The 27,866-nt window shown below is 39.0% G+C and overlaps 2 protein-coding genes across 8 annotated transcripts; one reads left to right on the top strand and one right to left on the bottom strand.

The window, feature by feature from the left end:
* Positions 1-25: 25 nt before the first annotated feature.
* On the bottom strand, positions 26-17,438 carry LOC141642871 (beta-galactosidase 6). 7 transcript variants are annotated; one of them, XM_074451840.1, is made up of 19 exons: positions 17,057-17,433; positions 10,100-10,195; positions 9,892-10,004; positions 9,498-9,564; positions 9,296-9,388; positions 9,049-9,192; positions 8,478-8,572; positions 8,019-8,124; positions 7,683-7,767; positions 6,961-7,079; positions 6,711-6,875; positions 6,320-6,501; positions 5,979-6,070; positions 2,124-2,233; positions 1,930-2,040; positions 1,681-1,788; positions 967-1,112; positions 791-842; positions 26-611 (listed from the first exon to the last, which is right to left on the bottom strand). In XM_074451840.1, the coding sequence occupies exons 1-18, from the start codon at positions 17,219-17,221 to the stop codon at positions 818-820; spliced, it is 2,022 nt and encodes a 673-aa protein (XP_074307941.1). In that variant the 5' UTR covers positions 17,222-17,433; the 3' UTR covers positions 26-611; positions 791-817. The 7 variants fall into 7 exon arrangements, with proteins under 7 accessions (XP_074307941.1, XP_074307939.1, XP_074307942.1 ...); XM_074451838.1 differs by lacking the exon at positions 791-842 and having other exon boundaries at positions 17,057-17,438; XM_074451841.1 differs by lacking the exon at positions 791-842 and having other exon boundaries at positions 10,105-10,195; positions 17,057-17,432.
* Positions 17,439-22,836: 5,398 nt separating this feature from the next.
* LOC141641149 (uncharacterized) lies at positions 22,837-24,388 on the top strand. Its single transcript, XM_074449822.1, has 2 exons — positions 22,837-22,909; positions 22,971-24,388. Exons 1-2 carry the CDS (start codon positions 22,837-22,839, stop codon positions 24,386-24,388), a joined length of 1,491 nt encoding a protein of 496 aa, XP_074305923.1.
* Positions 24,389-27,866: the final 3,478 nt, after the last annotated feature.

The following is a 27,866-nucleotide window of genomic DNA, read 5'->3' as shown; positions in this document are numbered from 1 at the left end:
CAAAAGTGAAGGCCATAACAATGGCTTTTGTTTGAAAAATTCAAATAATGCGTGCATTTATTTAAAGAATATTACAAGCTCGCGGCGAAAACCAGCAGTCTAAGACCCTTCCTTGGGATACACTTACAAGTGTATTATCTTTAAAGAATATTACATCAATGATGACCTTTAAGCAAAACATATGCATGAAAATAAAAACATATATACTAGCTTTAATTTTGGACTTGAAAATACACAAGAGTAATATATTCTCTCCGCTCAATCATTTATTTACCTTTTTTATTCTTTGCAAGGAGTATTTTAATCAAAGCTAAACAAATAACTAAGATTGCGGGAGTATACTTGTTAAAGCTAAGAATCAATTGTAATCAAACAGTATATATGGGTGGTAAATGGTATAATCCTGTGAGGAAGATCAGTTTTTTTATGCTCGCATTCTTTCTGGTCTAATTATGTTTTGTACTTCTCTTGTATGACTATCAACAATCTTGCTTTTGCCACTGCTGATTGAGATGGTGTCGACTGAAATACCAAGGGGGTCGCCGCCTATTTCCTCTAACACAACCACCAGGTTTTCGGTTGGTTTCAGAAACGACCGCGGCACATGGTACCTGCCAGGTAAGATGTCACCATTGCCATTAGCACTCAGTTATCAACTCAATATTTTACTATTTTTTTGTACATTTCACAATAAAAACAGCTTAAATTATGACTTATCCTGATACTCGTACAGACATACAGTCATTCTATATAACCTTCTTTTTAGGTTTAAGGGGAGCGACGAACTCACGAGGGTAGTTTTTGAGGCTGACGGGCTTCAAACACAAATCATGAGCGAGAGCCTGCGCAATTAATTTCTTGCACGTCCTTTAAGAAGGCCTTGAACTAAGTTCAATCTTCTCGAAGTCAAGGAAATATTATACAAAAAGGGAAAAAAGCAAGAGACAGGTAGGAGAAGGTGCTTACAATGTTTGTGAAGGTGTTCCTGTAGCAGTAAGCAGGGAAACCCAGTAACGACCAATGCTCTGTCCATTGATCCAAGCTTCTCCTTTCCTCATTGTACTTAGATTCAAGGCAACTGGGTCATCGCCATCTGGCGCATCAAAAGAGGCCTGAAATTTTCATGATTAGAACATGTTACAAAGTCAAAAGCCACCCTACCTCACTTAGACTCGGTTTGAAGTATCCGATAGTCGCGTGTGTACTATTGTCTAACTGGAATATTTTGTGTGAAATTCCAATTTTTGGTTTAAACTTGCCACATTTTAAAGTGTTCAGGTGTTATGTCCATGTGTGATAGTCAAACAATGACAAAACATAGTGACTCAAGGACTCTTGTAAATGGTGAAGGGGACTATGTCTATGTACGCAACCTTACTTCTGCATCAACAATACAAAGAGGCTGTTTCCGCATGACTAAAACAGTGAAAATTGTGTCTAGAGTTTGAGAATAATTTGACAAAGATTCACTAAAATGGTGAAGGGGACTATGTACGCAACCTCACTTAGACTCGGTTTGTGTCCTAGTGTCTAACTACACTTCAGGACCATTAGATCACAATTACTAGAAGCACAACCATTTTAGTGAATCATTTTGCTCTACGAGGCACATAATGACATAGGCAAGGGAATGACAGTGAGACCATAGAGTGTGCAGTTGGTTAGCCCAGCCATGCTCACCTTAAACCATGTGAGAGGTTGAGGAGGAGAGGTCTCATGTCCACTCCAAACCAAATCGCCTAGATTTTCTTCTTTATAAATTTGCAGGTCTTCTCCTGTTAATCCAACCTGACCAAACAATAAAGCCAAACTTCTGCCATAAAATGAGGTGCTCAAGCGACAAGCATGATATTAAGAGTCTGAGTAACATATAGATCATGTATCACTATCATTAGTCTATTGATAACTTCAGGTGGTACAAAAATTAACCTTGTATCCCCATGTATAATTTGCTGTCAAACTGTAGTCATCTTCTCCATTGCATCTTATAAGAACATCTCGCAATCCCGCAAACCTCCTCTCTAGAAAAGCTCCTGAATCCTTGATACAGGAAATACACAAGGCTAACATTACCACTGTTTAATCTTATGAGATAGTGTGAAACTTATGCAGTAGTCACCTACCGGAAGTCCAGCCATCACACTCAATATAGATATATTGTTAGTTTCACTGTCTAACTTTACTGGAATCTCCAGGGTGAAATTCTTTACATCATGATTACCATGAGCACCACCTGTTGTAAAAAATTTCAAAGAGAGAAATTAGCATGTACTCAGGCTAATTTATTACATGCTAATTTATAGGACTAAAACATTCATTCATCAATGACTTCTATATGAGACAGTCTCGCATGTGAGACCAAGTGTCACGGTCCGCTACTTTTGCCGGACCGTGGCGCGCACCCTTGTCCGTCTCAAGGCAAGATGCAAGCGACAAGGATCTTCGTACTAGTGAGGGATCGCCCACTAGCACGATACTCGGGTCTCGGGTCGGTGTGTGTCGGGAATCCTAGTCACGATTATCAAGTCCGGCACACGAAAGCAATAAAAGTAAGCAATACGATTATTGAAAGCAAGCAACAAGCAACAACAAGCTTTTGGATGAGAAGCGGTTTTTCATTGACTAGCACCTCTCATAGAGGCAAATTTGATAGTTTGGTCCCGGTAGCAGGAAACATTGAATTTACAATTTTAGTGTAGAATAGCGATATACCTATTTATGGAAACCTATTCTAAAACTACTAAGAAAATACTTACTACAAATGTACAAGAAAAATGAAATTACATAAGCAAAAATAAATCCAAGGGTTCGAAGTGTGCGGATCGTCACACTCTCCCCCACCTAATCTGTTGCCGCCCTCGGCAACACAAAAATCTCGAACGGCGCTTCAGTGAGACATCCTCGGTGAGCCGTGGCCGTCCATGCTGCATTGTGGTTTGGCTTTCTCTTGAGTCCGGCTTGTAGATACTTCTCGGTCCACACCATGATCGGATTCATCGTCCCTTCAAGAATAGAGTGCATTTCCTTGACGGCGAGACTCCCGAACATCATGTCCTCCAAGTTTATCACTCGCCTCTGATCATTCGGGAAAGTCCAAGTCCTCGTTGCTCGAGCGGAAATTCTGCGAGATCGTTCAAGGTGCTTGCTCCATCGCACCTTCACCTTGTCCATCACCACTTCAGTACCTACATTCAAGGGTAAGTGAGTTCTCCAGGACGCCGAATCAGCATTTCGGCGCGGCCCCCTGATGGTACGAGGCCTTCTCTCTTGGGTCGATCGACCCCAAACCAGGACGTCGATTCGAAGATATCGACGCGGCCCCCTGATGGTACGAGGCCTATTTCTTTGGGCATTTCGGCCCTCATTGTCTACTCCTCGGTGAGGAGGTAGACTCTCCTTTCGTCCCCCAGGCCACTTAGCAGCGTAGTTAGCCTGGGTCTTGTTCGCCCTCGGCTCCACCGAACCTTTAGGCATTCTCCAAGGTTGCATTCCTTGTTTCGGCGTCGGTATCACCCTCATAGCCGAAATTCGATCTTCGCCCATGTCTTCGTCATTGTCTACCGTCTTCACTACGATAAACCCCATTAGTAGCATCGATCCGTCACTCGGTTTCAATACTACCAATGCTTTTCGAAAGAACCGCATCCCGAGTACTAACTTGAAGTCATCCGGTGAACGGTGGTGAAGTCGAGCTCCCCGCCCACTCACCCACTTGGACCGCGACCTTCTTAGCCACTCCTTCGACGCGTCTCATTTTCCCGTTCGACCAGGCTTTAGGCGGTTTGTTAGCATCCCCGAGAACTAGCCTCAACCGATCGCCTTCCTCTTTAGTAACAAAGTTGTGGGAGGCGCCGAGTCGATCAAGGCTCGTGCTTGCTTCCCATTCACCATCAAGTCCACGTACGTGAGCCCGTTGGATTTCTTGGCGGAGGAATCTTCGTACTTCCCCATCGCGCTGATTCTTTGAAGTGAGCCCATCCGTGGTTGGTCTTCACCATCACTCGAGTCTTCGTTACACTCTTGGTGATAGTCGGCCAACGCCCCATCAAGACGTTCTTGAGCCCCTTTCGGCATCCGCTTGAAACATGGCATTGAACTTCGCTTTGTTCGGACAATCGGCCATCTTGTGAGGACCCTTGCACACAAAACACGCGAACGGTCTCTTCGTTGTGGAAGCGAGAGAGTTTCCCGCCTTAGAAGACGAGCTTGAGGGCGAGTTTGTAGTGCTCGCCGATTGGGCTTGACTTCCTTGTGAGCGGAACCGACTGTTCCCAATTGAAATGGCATTTGTTTTGTGGCCTTTGTCCATTGTACCCACTTTGTGATGCACCCATATTCCCCGTTGGTGCCACAACTCTTGGTGCCTCTCGCTCTCCGTGAAAGTCGAGTAGGCGCTCCTCGGCCCGATATGGCCGAAGACGAGTTTTGGGATTACGCCTCATGGCTTCTTGTTGTGCCCACCTCTTCAACCCGTCAATGAATTCGAATGTCCTATCCGTCTCGGACATTTCGGTAATCTCGAGCATGCACGCTGAGAATTCCCTCACATATTCCCGGATTGATTTGGTGTGCTTGATTTCCTTCAACTTCTTCCGAGCAACAAACTCCGTGTTCTCGGGGTAGAAGTGATCCTTTAAGATCTTCTTGAAGTCGGCCCACGATGTCACCGTAATCGTGCCCGCATCGATTTCCTTGTACCTAGCCCTCCACCACATCTTGGCATCGTCGACTAGATACATGCTTGCCGTGACAACTTCCGCGTCTTCGTCGAGCCCACTTACTCGGAAGTATTGCTCCATATCGAAGATAAAGTTATCGACAGCTTTCGAATCCCTCGCCCTATCGTAGGCACGAGGTGGAGCTGCCTTCACCTTATGGCCCCCAAAGATTTCCCATCGTTGGCTACCGCTTTCAAGAGTGTAGCGCAAGTGTTCTCTAGCTCCTCGATCTTTCGATGGAGGTGAGCTATCTCTTCCGCCCGATCGTCGGGGATTGCATCACTGATCACTTGGATCCGGACACCCATCTCGGTCATGGCCGACTCGTAGCCACTAACGGTCTTTTGCAACTCCTCGACGCTCTCCCCCATTCGCATCACGATTGTCTCAAGTAGGGGGAGTTTCTTATCGAGCGCTTCCTCTAAGGCGTCCACTCGGTCCTCTATACTTTCGCCCATTTTCTCGATCACGATGAACAAATGCGGCTTGCAGAAACCCGTCCGAAGATCGGGCTCTGATACCAAATGTCACGGTCCGCTACTTTTGCCGGACCGTGGCGCGCACCCTTACCCGTCTCAAGGCAAGATGCAAGCGACAAGGATCTTCGTACTAGTGAGGGATCGCCCACTAGCACGATACTCGGGTCTCGGGTCGGTGTGCGTCGGGAATCCTAGTCACGATTATCAAGTCCGGCACACGAAAGCAATAAAAGTAAGCAATACGATTATTGAAAGCAAGCAACAAGCAACAACAAGCTTTTGGATGAGAAGCGGTTTTTCATTGACTAGCACCTCTCATAGAGGCAAATTTGATAGTTTGGTCCGGGTAGCAGGAAACATTGAATTTACAAGTTTAGTGTAGAATAGCGATATACCTATTTATGGAAACCTATTCTAAAACTACTAAGAAAATACTTACTACAAATGTACAAGGAAAATGAAATTACATAAGCAAAAATAAATCTAAGGGTTCGAAGTGTGCGGATCGTCACACCAAGCCAAATAATTGAGTTATGTAGTATGTTCCTTTTATATTACTTCCATACTTCACTTTGGCAGCGTGTAACGTGTTGTGTTAACATGCTACTCATTCCTATTGACCATAAGTCCGTAATATGATACTTTGAAATTTTAATTTAGGCCAAAAACATGAAGCATTTTACCCAAAAAAACATGCCCGACATTATGGCATGCACCTGATTTTTCAATCGAGTCTAAGTCTAACATTCACCAGTTCATTAAAATATCACATAAAACATACCAGCATAGATTCCATTAACAAAGGCATGAGCAGCATGTGCATAAGATAGAACATGAATTGTAGGCTCACTGCAAGAAGAATCAGGTTGAAACCTGCACACTCCACAAAACAGATTCCCATGAAAACGAACTCTAGACCAACATGATTTTTTTTGGTGTCCTCTTTAATTTTTTTAAATACATTTTCTTACAGAATTTATGTCGATTTTTATTTTCCTGGAGAAAATATGGGTAAAATGCAACCAAAAGAAAAAAGAAAAAATCCTTCGGTGTCCAAACTCCAAAGAGCCCGTATACTTAAGTGTGGATCAGCCAATGATAGTACACATTCATAGCATTTACCTGACAGTGTACCAAAGATAATCTGATTTATCTTTGGTAGCATTCATGTGCTCTAGTAAATCATCTGCCTCGAAAGAGTTGTCCAAAAAGTTCGGTGAAATCTCGTTGTACATTTCCCATGTTTCGGATGAGCTCAATGCTATGTTTGATCTTGAAGTTCGCGTGCTACTTTCTGTTGTTACCTGTTGACGAAGATGAAAGAATCAGGCCAAGCCTAGTTAGCCTACATTTAGCCAGAACAAAATTACGGGTCAGTTAATTCAGTAGAGCTGGCAATCAAGCTACTTTGGTCAAGGCGGGTTGGGTCACATTTGGTTCGGGTTTTGTCGGGTCAATATAACCCTTTGTATTGGGTTAGCTATTGCGAGCTCTGGATCTCATTGGACATTACCTTTGCCGTGCTAAAAGTTACATTCAGACAATCAGGAAGGATGCTGATAGACCTGGGAGGAAGTTGGTATGAACTGTTCTGAAAATCGACTGTCGCAGAGTTTCTGGTATCATTGTTAACCAGAAGTGCAGCACAATCTCCAGACACTTCTTGGAAAACGTATGCCTGATAAAAAGACACACACAAAAACAGCACTAAATGAATTAACAGTAGAATCTAGGACGAGCAGAATCAAATGAGAAAATCAAACCTGCTGAAGTGGCCCTAGAGAAAGGATGGACTGTTGTCCAGCCAGTAAGGTTTTTGAGCAAGCTTTTATCGCCAAGTGCATTTCTCTAAGGTGCCCCCATTTTGGTTGCCTTTGAAGACCTACAAAACCCGAGGACATCCATGACTCTTAATTTGAAGAGGCGCAAATCGCACCGAGGCACTAAGAGGCTAAGGTGATGAAGCGCAAAATGCAAGGCGAATGTGCACGCCTTTTGGACGAGAGGCGCCTTATTTTTAGTAACAAATTTGTATTTTCCAAATAAAATTTTGGGCAACTCCTTTTTTTAGGAGCTTTCACGTTGACTAACATGTAACTATGTAAATGAGTAAAAGTTAGGAATAATGGAGAAAACAAATGGCATAATTAAAGATCCAGATGAAAAAAATATGGAAAGTGCGTACTAACGAGTCTTGTTAAGTGAGTGTCATCTAAAAGGCGCACCTAAAATGCAATGAGGCGTTTTGGCTGGTGCTTCATCCATTGTGCGCCTTATGAACACTCGAGACGCGCCTTTTTAAACTAAGCCATTACTCATATCCATTGTATTAAATATGGTCGTGACACAACATTGTAACCTCGTCTTGAGGAGGTGCTGGCCACGTTTTTGGCACAACAAGCATAGTTAGACTGCTACTGATGATTCAGGATCAAGATCGAAACTGATATTTGATACCATAGACTCAAATCTAAAAATCGCTCACCATATTCATCAAGTGGAGCTTGATCATAGTAGCCAGTTATAACATAAGCTGAAGATGTTCTCCCAAAATTTGTTCCGCCATGGTACTACAAATAATATCAAACCTTAAGTGAGTTCATATGAAGATTACAAGGTTTAACCCATGGATTGCAGTATTAGGGAAAATCATGGGCTAATGTCTTATTCCCTCCATTCCGTGTTTTTCGAGTGGTTTGTGTCTATGATCATGGCGCTTCCCCTGTGTATTTGTGAGTCGTGACATAATTACTATGAAGAAATAAAAAGCTAACATTCACTTCCTTCCAAAAACATAGCAGTGGATTATGAACATACATACCATGTAATAATTCACATAACATCCATTTTTTGCAATGAAAAGTGAAGTGTGAAAGGCAATATCTTCAGCTGACCTTATATAGGGCGGTCCTCCAAATACTTGGTAGCTGTCGATATAAGGATAGTTATAAATTTCAGGTTACAGGTGTATCAGTATAGATTAAACCTACATTAAAATATCGAAAACCTAACATTTTATGGGTCTAACTTGTAACAGACACACAAATAATAGTTCAGAGTTCCAGTAGCCTTGATTTTGTGAATTTCGAATATCTTCTGAAACCTAACCTAGATTTTAGTTCTACACGTCACTGTAGTAGTACATCGCTTGGAAACTTTTTAAACAGTCGTGTTGAACAGTTACAGTCAAGCACAAAAAACTTAGGCAACTGAAAATTCTGTAAGATTAGTTACTGAAAACCTTAAAAGAGAGAAAAAAAAAGGTGTAAAATGCGCATACAATGATGTCCAGTTTTCTGTCCACATGGATGGTTTAGTTGGGGAGTTTGGTCCTGTAAAAGTCTCCCCACAATTCATCCCATTGCAAGTATTAATCTGCAAATACAAAGCATACGCTAAGTTATCAAGTACTCCGTACATCTTAAAGAATAGCACTATCAACTATGTTACTCAGACTCAGCGGTGTCCAAGTGTATAACTTGGTTATTTTAGGAATACATAGAAACTTACTCCGTATATGAGATGATCTCACAATTGAGACCATCCCATTGTTCCTATTTTAAAATGAGGAATACCCAAGTACTTTTGTACTTGGTTGGTCTCACGTGTTACACAAGTATCCCACACAGGTCTGTATCCAACTGTGAGACTCAGCTATTCAATAGAAAAACTGTCATGTTTAGGACTTAAAATGGAGTGCTTAAGTGTCATAATCATTTATGAGTGTCTATGTGAAACAAGGGAATGTGGGGTAATATGAGGAGTCGAGGTGTCGTAGCTCATTAATCATGTACAACTATTTTACAGGGAAATCCTACAAAAAAAAAAAAAATGGCAATGAAAAAACTAACCACTGGATCAGGAGCATCAGTTTGCTTACACATTATCCAGGGGACACCAGTCTGCAGTCCCACGGCCATCTTTGCTGCCCATTGAACATAAGACCGTCCTTCATTGCCAAATGCTGCTTCAATGTTTTGATATTCATTTTCAATCTATTTTAAGATATAGTTATGTAAATTTGTAGGTTTTATGTAATCTCAGCTGGTCTACATGAAATCTAAAAAAATAAAAAACATCGAAAACAGTCCTGGTTACCTGTGACAATATTATAGGGCCTCCTTGTGATGCATATAACTTCTCTGACTTCATGAGGGTTACTATTTTTGTTGTAAAATTTTGCATGTATAACTACAAAAAAATAGAAGAAAAAAATACTCTGTAAAAAGATTAGTTTTGTTTGAGAGTTAAATCAATAAATAAGAAATCAGAATCGAGCATAGAGATGCAGAAGATTTACTTTGAATGGTTCATTATCTGTTCTATATGAAATGCCAGGGATGTCATGCAACCAAAATGGAAATCCCCTGCAGCATAAAATCAATTCAATTGTTACAACATTACAGTCTCATTCAGATAGATCCAAACCGATTTCATACGATGGCCATTACATTTACATGTGTCAGGCATCACCCAAACCCACCCAGAACGACTATATGGATCAAGTTATTAGACATTTTCTAGTTATTGCGTAGTATTTGTAAATTCATAGAAATGTTTGTATTTTGATAGTCATTTTCATTTCCCGTAGAGCCAAAAAATCATTTTTGGTCATCTAAAGGGATCAGTAGGCATGAGATTACTGGAACAAATGAGGAAATCATGATCAACATTGGAAGTAACTAGACACCCACCCATAGTTCCATTCACTTTCGATGTATGGACCGATCCTGAGGCAAGCATACAACCCTTGTGCTTGAATTTCTTTGATAAACATTACCAAGTCATAGTTCCCACTAAAATCATACTGTTTGAACAAAAAATCTCGTTGTAAATACCAAGTATAAAGATGAAAACATGAATCTAGCATTAAAACGGAAGAAAAGAGCAAGCCACCCATACCTGACCTGGTTGGGGCTCATGAACATTCCAGAAGACATAAGTTTGTATCACATCCAATCCACCTTCTTTAGCCTTTGCTATTAGCGACGGCCACATCTACACGTGGTTGTTTGAATGATTAATTGAGCAATAACATGTGCCAAAAGCATTGTTCATAGTTCAATAGATTGATCCCAAACCTGCATCTATATCCAACTCCTTTCACATTTTTTTCTCATGGTGTAATAATCAGTGTCAATGGGTCATTCTCCATTTTACAGTAAATTCAAACAGTCACTACTCCTTAAATCAATACGGGGTATCTATCTATCTATATTAATAAAGGAAGTTTTTTCGAGCGATTACAGAGAGTCCAAGTTTCATGAACGACTTTCGACCAATGAAATCAGAGATAATATCTAAATCCAGATATAAAATAAAATAAATAAAAGATAAAAATAAAAGATAAAATTAGTAATATAGTTAAGAATTCTAATCTAAAACCAGCACGTTCCCAAGTCATACCCAAAAAGCTAAATTGCTAATAAGAGAGCATTAGAGTTCCGTATACTTAAAACACAAGAAGATAATCTTTCTGGCTTAAGTTTATGTAAAGAAGAATTCAAATACAACTAAAAGTCTACAACCCTATAATACATATATACATAGTATATATATATTTCAACTCTTCTTCTTGGATATCAATTTATTTATTCGTTTGTCCAAATATTTTTATTTTGAATGTGTTTTGTTTTCAGATTTCTTTTTGATGAGAAATTAATGATTATAGTTATTTTTATTTTGAATGTGTTTTGTTTTCAGATTTCTTTTTGATGAGAAATTAATTATTATAGTTGTTTTCACTGACAAACATTATTTGCTTATATGATGCAGATTAATGATAAATTGTTGTCGAAAGAATTTACTGAAGATCATATTCACGAAAGGTTGAAGACAAAAGTAGAACTATGTTAGAATAAGATAATAAGGTAATATTAATATGTACTCCGTAGTACTGGTAAGTATACATGAAGGCCATACACTTCTAAGCATAAATTATTTATGTATTTACCTTTTTTTTTAATCATGGTTTATTTTTATCACTTTATTGATCTTCTCCTTTTGTGTAAACATGAGTCACGATGAATATCAGATATGAATACATTGTATATTTTACATTAATATATTGTGTGAATAATCTTTTATTGGATCATATTTGTTACTTTGTGTGTAGGTAAGCGCATGGCAAAATTCTAACGGGATTATAATGGTTAATTTATATTTATGATAAGTCAAGCCTCACAAGTTTAATTTTTTTTTTTTTTTTTGGGTGTTGACCAGGAGTATCCCCTACCGACAGTTGAGGCAATCTCCTTCAAGGTACTGAAGGCAATTTAATGGGTTGACCCCTCCAAGTTCGGCTTTTTCATTCACACTTTTTCATTCGCAAGAGTCAGGAATCGAGACCACTTGTTTAAGATATGAGAGCTCTTACCACTCACACCAGCCAACTTTGGTACAAGTTTAATTTTTTGAAAGCATTGATATTGATTTTTGAAAGCTTTCATAAAGATAGAGTCAAAGTAACTGCTTATCAATATAATCTGTGGAATAAACAGATTATTTATATTTATGATAATATAAGAATTTTACATTGGATCGAACAAGTAGGGGTATGTCATAATGGAGTGGTAGTTGCAAATTGCGAGGTAAAATACGTAAAAATTAAGAAGAGTAACAACACCATTATATTTTGTAGCCTTCATAAGTTACAACACATGCACTACATGAAATTTTAAGTGTACTTAATTTATGTAAAGGAGGTGAGTTCAAAATGATTATATTTTGCATATAAGATGACGATGATATACATGTGTTAGTTTTCCAGAATATAAACGTATGAAAAAAAAACACATGAAGATTGTACTTTATAGAAAATGAGATCTCAATTGTTACAACCTAGGTATAAAAGAATTCATGAGAATAAGAGTTAGCTTAAGTAATAAGAGCTATCTTACTCTAGTTATGAAGTTGGGGTTCGATACTCACCCGCGACATAGTTTGTTCATTTGAAAAAAAAAAGTATAAAAGGATTCATTTTTCCTTTTTAATAATGGGTAATGTACGTGTAAAGAATTTGGCAAATTTTTAATTGAAAATTTTTGTTTTTACTTTTTTAATTGTGTATTCATTTGAGCTAGCTCTTAAATAAAAGTTAAATGAGTGGACATTTTTTGAGACCCACATTAGATTATAGTCCCTACGTTCCAATTAATAGCTTCGTTTGCTTTATTTTCCCTCACAAAATAAAGTAAATGTAAACTATTTACTGAGACAGATGAGTACTTTCCTAATTCAACTTATAATAAACATTAACTAATCATCTTGTACAATAAAAAGCTTTAGGACGCGTAGTTCAATCAGCATGGAGTCAAATTGTTTATTTTTATCAGCGGGATTTGAAATTGGTAGTAGTTTCCTATAATGTACATTCAGTAGTTGTTTATCAAATATATTATTCAACTTAGCTCAGCTTCATTCAGTTCAGCTCAGCCTTTTTCAGGCGAAAAGGACAAGGCATATCTAACTCTTATTTCAGTTACATTCAGTTTAGTTCAACTCATTTCTTCACAAATTAACTCTTAGTTCAGTTACATTCAGTATAGATCAACTTCATTTAGTTCAGTTTAGTTCAGATCAGCTTCATTTAGTTCAGTTCATAAAGACTCTACCAAATGGCCCGGGCATCGCCCGGGCATTAAATCTAGTATATATATATATAAAAGAAGCTTTTTCAGGCACTATGAGACACTCCAACTTTTCTAAAACACCTATAATTAATATATTTGCATTAGTTACTTTTTAAAATAAAAATAAGAGTGAAAAAAATATAAATTCGACTAAAAAGATAATGCAAAAGATATATTAAATCAATTTCAAATAACTACATATGCCATATTTATCAATAATAACCGACAACAACTATCTTTTATCTTTTAGCCATTGGAATTTGTTTACAACTAAAAAACCAATTACAAAGGCAGTCAAGCGGCTATATATAGTTATGTCCCATTGGTTGAGATTACTGTATTTGTTATGCTTGGAAAGTTGGTTGAGATTACTGTATGATTCATGGTTGCAAAAGAGAGCTCGGTACAGAAGTATAGTTCGGCGACATATAGACCTTGACACGATAAGATCAAGAATTGCCAACAAATCCATCAAGTCAGTGGTGGAACTCTTGAGGGACCTGCTGCTCATTGCCAACAATGCACTGGTATTCTACTCGAGGATTACCCGAGAATATAGATGTGCCTTGGTGCTAAGAGACCTTGTTACTAAAAGATTACACCAATACTACAAAGACGTTGGCAATAAGGTAATATCTACACCACCCCCGAAATCCCCGGTTCACAAACCACCAGCTAAACCGAGAAGTGCTCGGCCCTTTAAGCGTAAGCCAGACAATAAAGAGTCTTATGCTGGTGGAAATAATGTCATTATTGTTCCAAAAGAAGGTAAACATGTTTCTGGTTATGTTGGTTCACCCTCCTCAGCTGAGTCGTTAGCTCTGACCCAAAAGAACCCTGGACGCCGAGGAAAAACCGGGCGGGTTAAACGTGGTAACACCGGTATTCAAGCCGAGACTCCCATGAAGGTGAGGAAGAAGACTAAAGACAAGTTAGAAAAATAGTTAACTATCAAAAAGTACAGTGTACCTCTCTAATTCTTCCAGAAGGCGAGAATTCTTACCTCTTATGTAACTACGGATTATTGTTTATAGATTTTTATTTTTCGGGAAATACATTGGCCCTTTGCCAAATTCAATTGTTTACTTTTATATTTATTGTGAGAGATATATTAATTAAGGAGGTAACAAATGGTTGGAACGGAGGGAGTATATAGTGGATTTTATCATCTTAGACGATATGTAGTGTGATTTTTATAGTAGTACTCTATATTTTCTTCTATTTGTTAATTGATATTAGGAGCAAATAAACTAATTTGTTCAAACTGACCACTCTTTGCATTGAATTCATATATTGTTTTAGCATGCTCCTCCTCATAATTTTATGGTTGTGTACGTAATTCGTATGGATTTTAGGATCGCTTCCCTATTGATAACGAAATTAAAATGGGCCGCATCCTAATAACTCCAATAATAAATCATTGTTTTTTTTTGGTGTTGACCAGGAGTATCTCCTACCGACAGCTGGGGCAATCTCCTTCGGGATACTGAAGGCAATTTAATGGGTTGACCCCTCCCAAGTTTGACTTTTTCATTCGCAAGAATCAGGAATCGAACCCCTGACCACTTGTTTAAGAGATGAGAGCCCTTACCACTCACACCAGCCAACTTTGGTAATAATAATAAATCATTGTTAATAATGCAAAGTACACAAAAGAAACGGGCGGCATCCTAATATAATAACTCCAATAAGTCATTGTTAACAATCCAAAGTACACGAAAGACTATATTGTTGAATCAAAATAAAGTAAGGTAAGTTATCAAGTATTTAAATAGAAATTTTGCTTTCGAAATCCAACCTTGAAAACTCTCAAACTAACATATGGGATGGCGCACTATTATATATATAGAGTTGCTGTAATTTTATTTTGTCTTTTATAGGTTTTAAAACTTCTTTTTTATACACCTCCTAATAATATAGGATTATCATATAGATAACTTTATTTTTAATTATAAAGTCACTTAAAAGATAACTTTTTTAAGATTCTTAGAGATAACTTTTTAAACATTCCTATATTAATTTGTATTCTACCTCTCATAGTTCTACATTAATAGGTCTAATTGTACCAAGATTGTTCTCTAATACAATTTTAAATTAAGCATTCAAGAACTTACATATTCTACCACTTCAGTTAAAAATAAAACATTAGTTAGAAACCGTGCAACGCATGGGCACAAAATCTAGTTTAATAATATGATGGAACAAAGTGCAAACGATAAATAGTTTGGTGAGTTAACCATACAAAGAGGACTTAAACTTTCAACTTTTTTAGCGATAAGGACCCGTATTTTATCTGTTTAGCGTTAAGGACCTCAGCTCTATTTTCCGTCATCATTCTGTTTAGGATATTCTTTTTCTCTTTTCTATCCTGCACATGCAAACTACATAATGCATGTTTACTTTATCTCTCCTCCCTTCTTCATCTGCCAACATTCTCTCTTATACCATGCCATCATTGAACATATTCTTAAGCATTTGGCAACCCCCCCTTTTTCTAAGGTGAATGCTCGGGAAAGAAACTAATATAAGCTTAAATAAATAACCGAATCATTTCGAAAACAATAAAACCCATACGATTTGAGAGTCAATGGTTCGAAATCTCAGCCGAGTTATATCGTATTGGCCGAATTGTATCACTTTACTCTACCGATACGAGATATTGCGAATCAATTACCGAAATTCACTGCGATCTGTCCGCAACGGCCGATTAAGGATCGAATATACCAATACCGTACCGCTAGTACAAGCGATACCGATATTTTGAACCATATTTGGGACCTCGAGAGTTCAAGTCCACACAAGATCCTAATTTATTCAATAAACATTCCAACCCTACAACATAACTCCATGAAAAACTGTATTGGTCGTCTTGAAGAACGGTTATAATGATGAGAAAACGAGTCCACTTACAAGATATTGAAGGAGTCATGAAAGGAACAACCAATATGATAGCCACAATAATGTTGAAAATTCAAGTAATTTAGTGGTTGAGTTTGGTTGTTCTTTAAGTTTTGTTCCAATGGTGGATTTTTAGTAGTCTGCTACAATGCTAGTACAGAGGAAGGAGTTGAATGATTGAAAAATGGAGATGAGAGGAAAGATATAAGAAGATCCATTGAAATAAATGTGAGTAGTAAATAAAAGGAAAGTAAAATTAACCTAACATAAGAGTAACGGAAAAGTGATACAAGTCCTTAACGCTAAACATTTAAAGTTCGGGTCCTTATCGCTAAAAAACATGAAAGTTCAAGTCCTCCTTATATGGTTAACTCATAGTTTGGTCCATAATTCTTGTCACGATTTCATAAAGGCGATTCCAAAACCCGTCTACATTTATATTGTCTTCATATGTTCTTTTACGGAAATGAAAGAAAAAAATAATGATCATGGTCTTAAATAACGACTCAGAATCATTGGACAGATGACAGGTCGCAATTTAGATATTGGTTAGGTAATTGTCAGATAAAACATGACATTTGCAATGAGTGTATTCTTCAATAAAGTACTCTGTATGTAATAGAGCTCCATAACATGGATGGGGATTACTTTATTTTAACAAGCATAATGACTAACGCACCAAAACTAGCCTCCCTCAAATTGAAGACGGAAGACCACTAATTCTTGATACGAGATCGTCTCACATTGCGAGATTATAATTAAAATGTCTCGCACAAGTATTTGTGAACCAACAATAACAAGGCTAAACTAGAGATCTGAATTTGATAGGATAAATTTTGAAAAGTTGGAGTCACGAGAGATGGATGCTAGTGCGTAATTGTGTATTAAGAGTCCCAGAATTTATAGAGTTGAAACGTGAAAAGTGCACTTCAACCAACTGGGAGGAACCAAAAACCATAACCTTACGGGAACTGGATAATTAAATGTGAATTAAGTAATTAAGTATCAGTGTCACGTTGTAAATTTGTAACTAGTGAACTAAGGGTGCATTTCATGTTTACATCTCACACAATCGGTACTCCGTATAACTTTTTAACACTGCATATGAACAATAACAATAACACTACTCGAGTGTTTTTAACAAACAATTTAGATGTCAAATATATTGCATTCTTTGTTAAATAAATGATGCCATTACGATTAAATCTACAAACCACATTATAGAAAAGATTTCAAATTTTCAATAATTAAACAATGTCAAAAATGATCCATAATGTATTGTACTTGATATCGGTCTTTGTACCTCATTAATAAAAACGAAGATACTAACCTCAGGAGTACTGCGCGGATAATGAATGGAACCCGAGAAAAGAAGCTTCCTTTGACCACCAATTATAAGAGACCTTCCATCATATGTAACTTCTTCGGCATTTCCCTTACATACAAACATCACCATTACTAACATTCCCACCATAACCAAGCTTGTTCCTTCCATTTCTCTCTACTCTACTCTGATCTTCAAGAACGATGTTTTTATTGGTACATGGACCGACTTTATTATAATGTTATTTACGATCAACAATTATTTGATTTAGTGAACACAATATAATAAGAGTATGATAGATTGACAGCTACTTATAACTATGTGAACCAACAAAAATGGCAGACTATTTTAACACTTTCTTTTGTCTCTAATTAAAAAACCTGACCTCAGTGTGACTGTCTAAGCTATCCTTTTATAGTCACGGCTTCTCTTTATATATCCAGTCCGTTTCATTATAGACGGACACTATCCGTCTATAGCTATAGACGGATAGTATTTCTCTCACAAATTAAAGTGGGTGGTGCAAGTGAGAGTAACCATTTCCTACCCACTTGCACTACCCACTTTAATTTGTGAGAGGAATTCTATCCGTCTATAGTAATAGACGGATAGTGTCCCCCTATAATAAAAATTTGTGTTATATATCCACCATATTGCTTTCCATTTTTCACATTTCCAATAGCAATTAATCTTGCTTGTCACCATCTAGGTAGCACTAAAACAGACACGGACATAACACGGACACGTGATACGGCATCCTATGAAATTTAGGACATGAGACACGCTATTTAAATTTAATAAAATATATATTTTATGGTTATAAATAACGAATGATTTTATTTTTTTAATATATTTGATATTAAATTTAAATAATTGAAGGTAAACTTTGACCTTGACTATAACTAATTCTCATTTTTCAGCCAAACTCATCTTCTAATCAATCTCTTTTGATATTTTATTGCTCGTCTAAACTATAACATGTTTTGGCAGGTGTCCAATGAGTGTCCGGGTGTCAAACACGGTATCGAATACGGGACGGCTACTTAAGAGGAGTGTCCGTACTACCTAAATCACCATAGTCTTTATCACAAATGAGAATTTGTGTTTCAAGCGAGTAGTATCTACCTCTCAATTTTGAGGCTTATTGGGTTGTTTTTCATAAATATTCTTTTGCGACATAAACTTACAACAAATTCATTATGGACACATAATCAATTTAACTTTGTCACGTTATTCCTTTTGTCAAACCGTTCTTTAAAAAACTTCGATTAAATTTATGACCTTAGATGCAGACTGGTAAAAGCAACCCGACTCGATTGACCCGATCCGAAAAAGCTGACTTGAGACCCGAAGTGACCCGAACTACATCACTCGAATGTGACCCGAAAACCCGAATTGGCCCGACCGATCCGAACATGACCCGAGCTTTCTTGACCCGTACTGGCCCGACCCGAAAATTACCCGATCCGAAACCACCAAATTCGAAAATGGCCCGACAAAATATAACTCCAATTGAACCGAAAAGACTTGAATGGCTATTTCTCTAATATTCATTGACCCGAAAATGACCCGACCCGAAACAACCCGACCCGCTTGACCCGAAACAGACCCGACAACAAACCCGAAACAGACCCGAAACCCGAAAAGACCCGTCCCGACCCGAATTAACCCGAACTCAACAAGAGACCCGAATTGACCCGACCCGAATTGGCCAGGCCCAAACCCGACCCGCTGACCCGTTTTGTCAGGTCTACTTAGATGCATCATACATTACTGGTAATAGTTTTATTTCTTTTAAAACAATTGAAAATTTTATGCCGTTCTTTCTTTTTTGGTGTCAAATAAGACACAAGGTGCGTACTATATATGGGAGAGGAGGGTTTCGACCCGTGACTTATTGTGATATCTCCGTCGTAATTACTAGTCTAGGACCTCCTCAATAGAATTTATTTTGTTATCAAGAGGTTGGAAAGATGGAGCAAACTTGGTTATGATTCTACTTTTTTTCCCTTATAAAAGCTTGCTTGGTGTATAAGAAAATTTTAGTTAGTAGGTTTGTTGACTTGGTGTATCAGAGAGGATTACTTAAAAACTTAAATGATCCTTAAAAGTAAACTTGTATTGAATGTGATGGCCGTTCGTTCATATGTTTGAGATGTAGATTTTGTTATGTGCATTTTTTTTTTGACGAGGGAATCCGCAGTCGTTAGCTCCACAAAATTTTGCTCTTGGGGAGGCTTGAACCTGAGTCTCCTGGGAGTTTCACCCAAATTTTAACCACTAAACTCCACCCTTACGGACATTATGTGCATGATTGATCTCGCACTAGGTAGTTTTGTTGACTTGTTGTGACAAGGGATGATTAATTAAAAATTAATTATAAACTGAGACTCCTTTGGCACCAATCAGGCAATCAATCATTATTGCATTGATTATACACACAACACTTCAAGTAGCTGTTTATTTGACCAATATTTTAGCTACCTGATTTTATTTGCAAAAGTTTGGCAAGTAGCTTATTTGGTGAGGTAGTTAATACAAATGAATGCCTTGTACATTAGGAAAAAGGATATTCTACATGGTATCCCTCAATTTTTCGACTTTCTACGTGGTACCCCTACACTTTTTAAAACATACATGGTACCCCTAATTGTTGTCATTATCACTAAGTGCACCCCTAAACTTTATTTTTCGTTAATTAAACTCAGTTTTAGGCATTAAGTGATGACTTGGACGCGTAACCAAGCTTGTCATTTATTATCCCATGACATATGGACTCTATTAGACTCAATATCCATCTCGATCCTAATATTTATTGATATATATGGGCTAAAAAAATTTTGACAGAAAATTTATTTATCTCATGCCAAATTATCACGTTCAAAGATGAATATTGAGCCTAATAAAGTCTTTATGTCATGGGATGATAAATGACAGGCTTGGTTACGCGTCCAAGTAATCACTTAACGCCTAAAACTGAATTTAATTGACGGAAAATAATGTTTAGGGTTACACTTAGTTATAATGACAACAATTAGATGTACCTGTTTTAAAAAGTGTAGGTGTACCATGTAGAAAGTCAAAAAAATTAAGGGGTACCATGTAGAATATCCCTTTGGAAAAAAAATGAGATCCCAAATTTAAATGCGTATACTATGTGTTGAGGTTTGAAATGAATTTCTCAATAAAACTTGTAAATTCGGTGATGAAAATTGGAGATCCGGTTCCTGCACCCATTGTTGCACAGGGCGTCAGGGCCTTAGAACTAGGGCTGAGCAAAAAATCCGATTATCCAAACTGATCCGATATCCGATCCGAATCCGATCCGAATTTCTGGATATCCGATCCGAAAGATAAGTTTGGTTTGGATATCTGATCCGAAATCTTTGGTTTTGGTTTGGATATGGATATTAGAATTAAAACATTTGGATATCCGATCTGATCCGAAACTATAGTTTTCTAGTATAATTTCGAGAAAATAAAATTTTATTTGATACAACAACTTAATTAATGTTTAAAATATTAGAGAAATATCTAGGTGATACTTAAATTTCTAGCGAGAACATTGGAATAAGAATACGAAAGAAAATATCATGTAAAACTATGAATATAATCGTGTTTCAAACTTAATTTTAAAGTAAATTCAAAAGTATGGATATCCGATGGATATCCGCATCCGATCCGATTATTTTGGATACCCGGACATTGGATATCCGAGACATTTGGTTTGGATATTGGATATCTAACTTCAGGATTTTTAATATGGATATCCGATCCAAACTAGCACTTTGGATCAAATACCCGATCCGTACTCTGCCCTTCTTAGAACTGTTAGAAGCCCCTAAAAATCGACTAAACAAAGACGACTAAGTTTGAACATAATTGATCGTCAATTAAAACCCTTGGACCTGTTAAACGGGCCGTCGATTTGTTTCCTTAGATCCAAAACGGACACAAAATGCCAAAATTATTATTGGCGAAACAGAGTATTACACGTTACTAAAGCAATTTTAGTTGGTATTCTTCAAGATGTAATGCCAATTGGATGCTTTGCTCTTAAGAGTAAGTACAAGTGTATACACAAAATCTCATTGAAGACGGTATGTATCCGTCACTTTGAAATAACGGATACCATTTCCTTTCATAAATGACTCAAATAGAGGAGAGAGGAAAGCACATGGGAGTGCCCCCACCTTATCCCCCCTATCTGTTTTGTGAATGGCATTACCCGTCACTTATTCCGACCCGTCTTAGCAAGACTAACTGAAATGTATAATAGTGACCAGGATATTAAAACACGTATGCTTCCAAAGTTGCATGTGTATTAGTTGAACAACCCCCATCTAAATGACATGGAAAAAATAGTGTATATGTATTTGGCTGCAGGCCTGCAATTGAGTTGTGTTTTTTACATACGCATTTTACTTTTTTACATACGCTTTTTACTATTTTACTTTTATCATTTTTTTCACCTTTTTAACTCAAAAGTGATTTTATCCACCCTTCACCTCATTTCACCATCGACGTCCGTTGGTCGCCTCTCCGGCGAACCTTGCTCCGACCGACCGTACCTACCCCGCTCCCCCTGATCCGACCACCCCAGCCTAGACCTGGCAAAAGCAACCCAACTGACCCGACCCGAAAAGGCTGACTCGAGACCCGAAGTGACCCAAACTACATCACCCGAATGGGACCCGAAAACCCGAATTGACCCGACCCGACCCGAACATGACCCGAGCTTTCTTGACCCGAACTGGCCTGACCCGAAAATGACCCGATCCGAAACCACCAAACCCGAAAATGGCCTGACAAAATATAACTCTAATTGAACCGAAAAGCCTTGAAATGACAATTTCTCTATCATTCATTGACCCGAAAATAACCCAGCCCGAAACAACCCGACCCACTAACCCGGAACTGACCCGACCAACAAACCCGAAACAGACCTGAAACCCGAAATGACCCGTCTTGACCCGAGTTAACCCGAAGTCAATGACCCGACTTAAATTGACCCGTTGACCCAGCCCCAGCCATGGAAGACCGCGGACATAACGATGAAAATTCAGCACATTTTGATCGCTCAATGCACTCATTAGCAACACCATTTGTCCGAATTTGCAACATTACACTCCAAAATTCCAACAAATTACCATCATATTATATATCATTAATTATTTGCCTCTTGTAAAGATTTAAACTCCATTTTCCGCATTCATGGCCGTTTATAAGTCTTAGGCATAGCGCATTATAATTCAACAAATTCCCATTTAATTAACACTTGTTCATCGCACCAAATATGTGTTCGTGCTTAGTTTTTGATTTTATTATAAACCTAGGTGTAGTTTTGTGTAACTCCATGATTAAAGTTTATCTTACTTGACTAATTAGAAAAACTTTTTTTTTTGACAATAATAATGATGTGATCAATATTTGAGCATATTTAGTTCCCGAATAAGTCTCGTTCCTATGCTTTTTAGTGCATATTTGGGTCATTTACTATCTTTAGTCCTTTTGGTGGATCACGTTTCAAAGCGGATCTCCTCATGGAATGGTATTTTTCTCTCACCGGCGGGGCGGTTGACTCTAATTTCCTCGGTCCTATCCAATCTCTCAAATTTCTTTCTATCGGTTTTTAAGATTCCGGTAAGTGTGGCAAGAAAGATTAATTCTCTTTTGGCACAATTTTGGTGAACGGGGTGTAAGTTAGGGAAGAATGTTCACTGGTGTAGCAAAAACTTTCTGAGCCTCCCTAAATGTAAGGGTGGGTTGGGGATCCGCAATATTGAATGCTTGAACAAAGCTCTGCTGGCCAAGCATGGATGGCGGCTGATCTCAGGGGATGTGTCTTTCTTCAGCAAGGTCTTTAGGCAAAAACTGTTTGGGACGCAGTCTGTTGATGCGGGATCGGTACCTTGTTCAGGCACTAGTTCCTCATGGGGAGTTCGCAGTATCTTGTATGGTTTTCAGAATCTCAAGGGGTTCTTGGGTTGGAAGCCTGGTGAGAACTCCCGTTTGAATGTCTGGACTTCAAGGTGGGTGGGAGGAGAGTATCCTGAACCCAGGGACTGTTGGCTAGGCCATGGGGATGTTCATTTAGTTGATTTGCAGGTGGGCCATTTAGTGTCATCACAAGGGCAATGGAATGAAGAGCTCATACGATCCTTGTTTGTCGAGGAACATGCGGAAAGGATCCTGGCAACCAGGCTTAGAACGGAAAGATTACAAGATGAGGTTTTTTGGCCTTTCTCAAATCATGGGACTTTCACGGTGAAGAGTGGTTATGGGTTGTTTTTCGAGGAGTATATGAGTAGAAAGGGCTCACAAAAAGACTTCACCAGACTTGGTATGCGCGGTCGGTCTTTCTGTCAGCAACAGCTATGGACTCTCACGGTTCCTAACACCTGGAAGATCCTTATATGGAGGATCCTTACGGGTACACTCTCAGTAGGACGGGAGTTCCAACAAAGAAATATGGGGGTGGATGTATTCTGTGGGTTGTGTGGAACTGGGCATAATAATTTGGAGACAGTTGAGCATCTGTTTAGGGACTGTGAGTTTTCCGCTAGGATCTGGGCGGGGTCGATGCTTGGTATTAGGGTGGAAGGTGCTGAGCATCTTAATATGACCGACTGGATTATTGATTGGGTCAAATACTTGAGGAAGCAGGAGGGAGGGCTGAAAAGAGTTATTTTCTTCATTGCCATTATCTGGGGTCTATGGATTATTCGAAACAAGGTTAAATTTGAAGGTCTGGCTAACAATCATCGGGTTCTGGCTGGTGTCTTATTTGATTCTATCAAGGAGAGGGTGCATATTCTAAACAACCAGGTAGATCACAAGAGGACACTGGAAGATGCTCGGGGGGGCGTTGGGGATCAACTTGACCAACAAATAACTGACTTACGAAATGGGATCCCATATCACATGATTGGCCAACCGGGCCATTGCTCTGTGCTTCGGATTAAGGTGGACGCGAGTTGGGAACGTTCCTTTAAGGCGGCTTTTGGATGGGTGGCCTATGATGAGTTGGGGCATGAGTGTATGCGCAACCAGGTAACTACTAGAGCGGAATCGGCACTACAGGCGGAGGCTCTCGGTATCCGTGATGTTGTTTCTTGGGCGCGTTCCGGAGGTGTTCTTCACTTAACCATCTCTTCTGATTGCCTACTTTTGATCTGTGCGATTGCTGAGCTGACAAAGACGGATCATCTGATTAAGGACATCTTGGAGGAGATTCGTAGTTCTGCAAGCTTTTTTCATTGTTTAAGTTTTTGTTTTATTCCGAGACATATTAATAGTGTGGCACATGGCCTGGCTCGGCAGGCCATAAGATTGTAGAAACCTTCCTTTACAGTTGTCAAAAAAAAAAAAAAAAAAAAAACTATCTTTAGTCCTTTGTTTTGCATATTCTTTGAGATTTTGTTTCTTTGGTAGGAGAGGAGTGCAAACCTTGCATTTTCATGGCAAAATAGAGCTAAATTGATCGAATCTAATGACCAAGCATCAAAGAGAAGACAAGACTAGAAGGCCTTTGTACATATTGTAGTAGATGGGCAATGATGAAGAAGATCCTTGCATCCCCGACAAAATCCCGGAGGATTGTTTCAAATCCCTATACACCCGGATGACCAACATAAGACCACCTTCACATGCCCTTATGGTACTTTTGCATATAGGAGGATGCCTTTTGGCTTGTGTAATGCCCCTGCCACTTTCAAAGATGCATGATGAGTGTCTTCTCCGATTACCTAGAGACCATAATGGAAGTTTTTATGGACGATTTTAGCGTTTATGGAAAAGACTTTGACTCATGTTTGCATAATCTCTCTCTTGTATTGCAAAAATGTGAAGATGTTAGTCTTGTTTTAAATTGGGAAAAGTGTCACTTCATGGTCAATGAAGGAATTGTTTTGGGTCATTTAATCTCGGAAAAGGGCATCGAGGTCAATAAGGCTAAGGTTGAGGTGATAGAGAAACTCCCACCTCCCGTGAATGTTAGAGGGGTGAGAAGTTTTCTCGGTCACGCGGGTTTCTATCGCCGTTTCATAAAAGATTTCTCAAAAATAGCGAAACCCCTCACTCAACTCTTACTTAAAGATGCCCAATTCCATTTCACTGATGAGTGTGTTGAAGCCTTTAATAGAATCAAGGAAGCACTAATCTCGGTACCGATCATTCAACCACCAAATTGGGAACTACCATTCGAGATTATGTGTGATGCTAGTAACTACGCCGTTGGAGCGGTTCTTGGCCAACGGGTAGGGAGAGCTCTACATGCTATCTACTATATAAGCAAGACTCTTGATTCTTCCCAAGTGAACTATGATACCACCGAGAAAGAGCTTCTTGCCACTGTCTATGCTTTGGACAAATTCCGTTCCTACCTACTTGGATCCAAAGTGATTGTCTTTTCGGATCACCGCGCCCTTCGACATCTCTTAATAAAGAAAGAGGCAAAACTAAGGTTTTTAAGATGGATTTTGCTTCTTCAAGAATTCGACTTAGAAATAAGGGACAAGAAAGAGGCCGAGAACGTAGTGGCGGATCACTTATCAAGGATCCGGTTTCACGATGAAGAAGGAGAAACGCCGATCAATGACTCATTTCCCGACGATATCTTGATGGCCATTCAAACACAACTTGAAAGGCACATCACCCCATGGTTTGCCGATTATGCCAACTATATTGTTGGAAGAGTACTCCCTCCAAATTTGAATTACAACCAAAGGAAGAGGTTCTTATTCGAAGTAAAGAGGTACTTTTGGGATGACCCAAATCTTTACAAAGAGTGTAGTGATGGGCTCTACCAAAGGTGAATCCCTCAATGGGAGATTCAAGGAGTCTTGGAAGGATGCCACTCATCACCTTACGGTGGACACCATGGAGCAAGGAGAACCATTGCAAAAATTCTTCAATCAGGCTTCTATTGGCCTACGATGTTCCAAGATACAAGGGAATTCATCCTTCATTGTGATGCTTGTCAAAGGACGGGGAATATCTCTTGGAGAAATGAAATGCCACAAAGGGGCATACTAGAGGTGGAGATCTTCGACGTTTGGGGGATCGACTACCAAGGGCCGTTCATGACATCCAAGGGAAACAAATATATCCTTGTGGCCGTAGACTACGTCTCAAAGTGGGTGGAGGCAATTGCCACCTCAACCGATGATGCAAAAACGGTCACTAAGCTATTCAAGAAGATAATCTTCCCAAGATTCGGAGTCCCTAGAGCAATCATAAGTGATGGAGGAACGCATTTTCACGAAAAGAAGCTCGCTTCCCTTTTGACCAAATATGGTGTTTAACATAGAACCGGCTTAGGATATCATCCTCAAACAAGTGGTCAGGTTGAAGTTTCAAATAGAGAGATCAAGCAAATTTTTGAGAAAGTTGTAAACAAGACTCGTAAAGATTGGAATATGAAGCTTGATGACGCTCTTTGGGCTTATAGGACAGCCTATAAGACCCCCATAGGGGCCTCTCCTTACAAACTTGTCTATGGGAAGGCATGCCACTTGCCAATCGAGTTAGAGTACAAAGCTTTTTGGGCAATCAAAGCTCTCAACCTTGACCTCAAATTAAGTGGTCAAAGGAGGATGATAGAAATTTAAGAGTTGGAAGAATTCCGACTACAATCTTATGAGAATGTCAAGATCTACAAGGAAAGGACAAAGTTGCTCCATGATAAGAGAATCAAGCAAAAAGCCTTGCACAAAGGAGATAAAGTCCTTCTATTCAATTCCCGATATCGACTCTTTCCCGGGAAGTTGAACTCTAGATGGATGGGTCCTTATGTGATCACCGAGGTAAGCAAGTATGGAGACTTTGAGATCAAATCGGAAGACGGAACCAAATTCAAGGTCAATGGCCAAAGATTGAAGCCATATTATGAGGGAGCATTTATTGGAGAGGTCGAGGTCACCTACCCCGGGCCCCCTCATCCTTGAAGAAATCATCAAAAGGAGAGTTTGGTGGAGTCCTCCCTAAACCACCACTTGTAAATATACTAACCCTCTTAACTTGTATTTTTTAACTTTATTGCATCCTTTTATCATAAACATGATTCTTTCCATGAAAGTAAGTGAGGGAGGATCACTAATCTTTTTGATGGATGAAGGAACTAGTTTTCAAGTATGGGGAAGCTTTTTATCGAAGTAAAGGAAAAGCGAGGGAAATCCGCTCGTCCCGAGGTAAAGACGACCGTCCAAACATGAATCCGAGCGGCCAACAGAGAATTTGCTCGTCCAAAAAGGACTGACAAGCAGATATTTTATCCTGATCCAGAATCCGAGCGTCTCTGGAGCCAATCCGCTCGTCTTTCTCCAAACGCTCGTCGCATCAACGATCCGCTCGTCTTTTTGCTGCAAGATTTTGGGATTTTTCCCTGTAACGAAATCCGAGCGTCTCTTAGACAATACGCTCGTCTAACTTCAGCAAAGACGCTCGTCCTGACTTCGGTCCGCTCGTCCTGGCTGTTTCAAATCTTGGAAAAACTCGCTGTAAGAGAATCCGAGCGTCTTCCCAGGAATCCGCTCGTCCCAAAACGAAAGAATCCGAGCGTCCCAAGGTCGAATCCGCCCGTCTCCCTGCGACCTTTACTTCCGATTTTCGCGATTTTATTTCTCCCCCACCACACAATTTGTGACACTTCATCCTTCCTTCCACTTATATTATAAATCCCCTCCCTTATGACTCCAAAACATATCCCAAGAACTCATTCACTCCACAAAAACAAAAACCTCCAATTTCTAGGGTTTCAAGAAGTTTCAAAAGCAAAGATCTAATCCACAAAAAGCATCTCCATATTTCAACAAAT

Source organism: Silene latifolia, chromosome 2 (genome assembly GCF_048544455.1).
Source record: "Silene latifolia isolate original U9 population chromosome 2, ASM4854445v1, whole genome shotgun sequence".
In the NCBI taxonomy this organism is placed as follows: domain Eukaryota; kingdom Viridiplantae; phylum Streptophyta; class Magnoliopsida; order Caryophyllales; family Caryophyllaceae; genus Silene; species Silene latifolia.
Note: the sequence above shows the minus strand (reverse complement) of the source record. Positions and strands in the feature narration are given on the sequence as shown.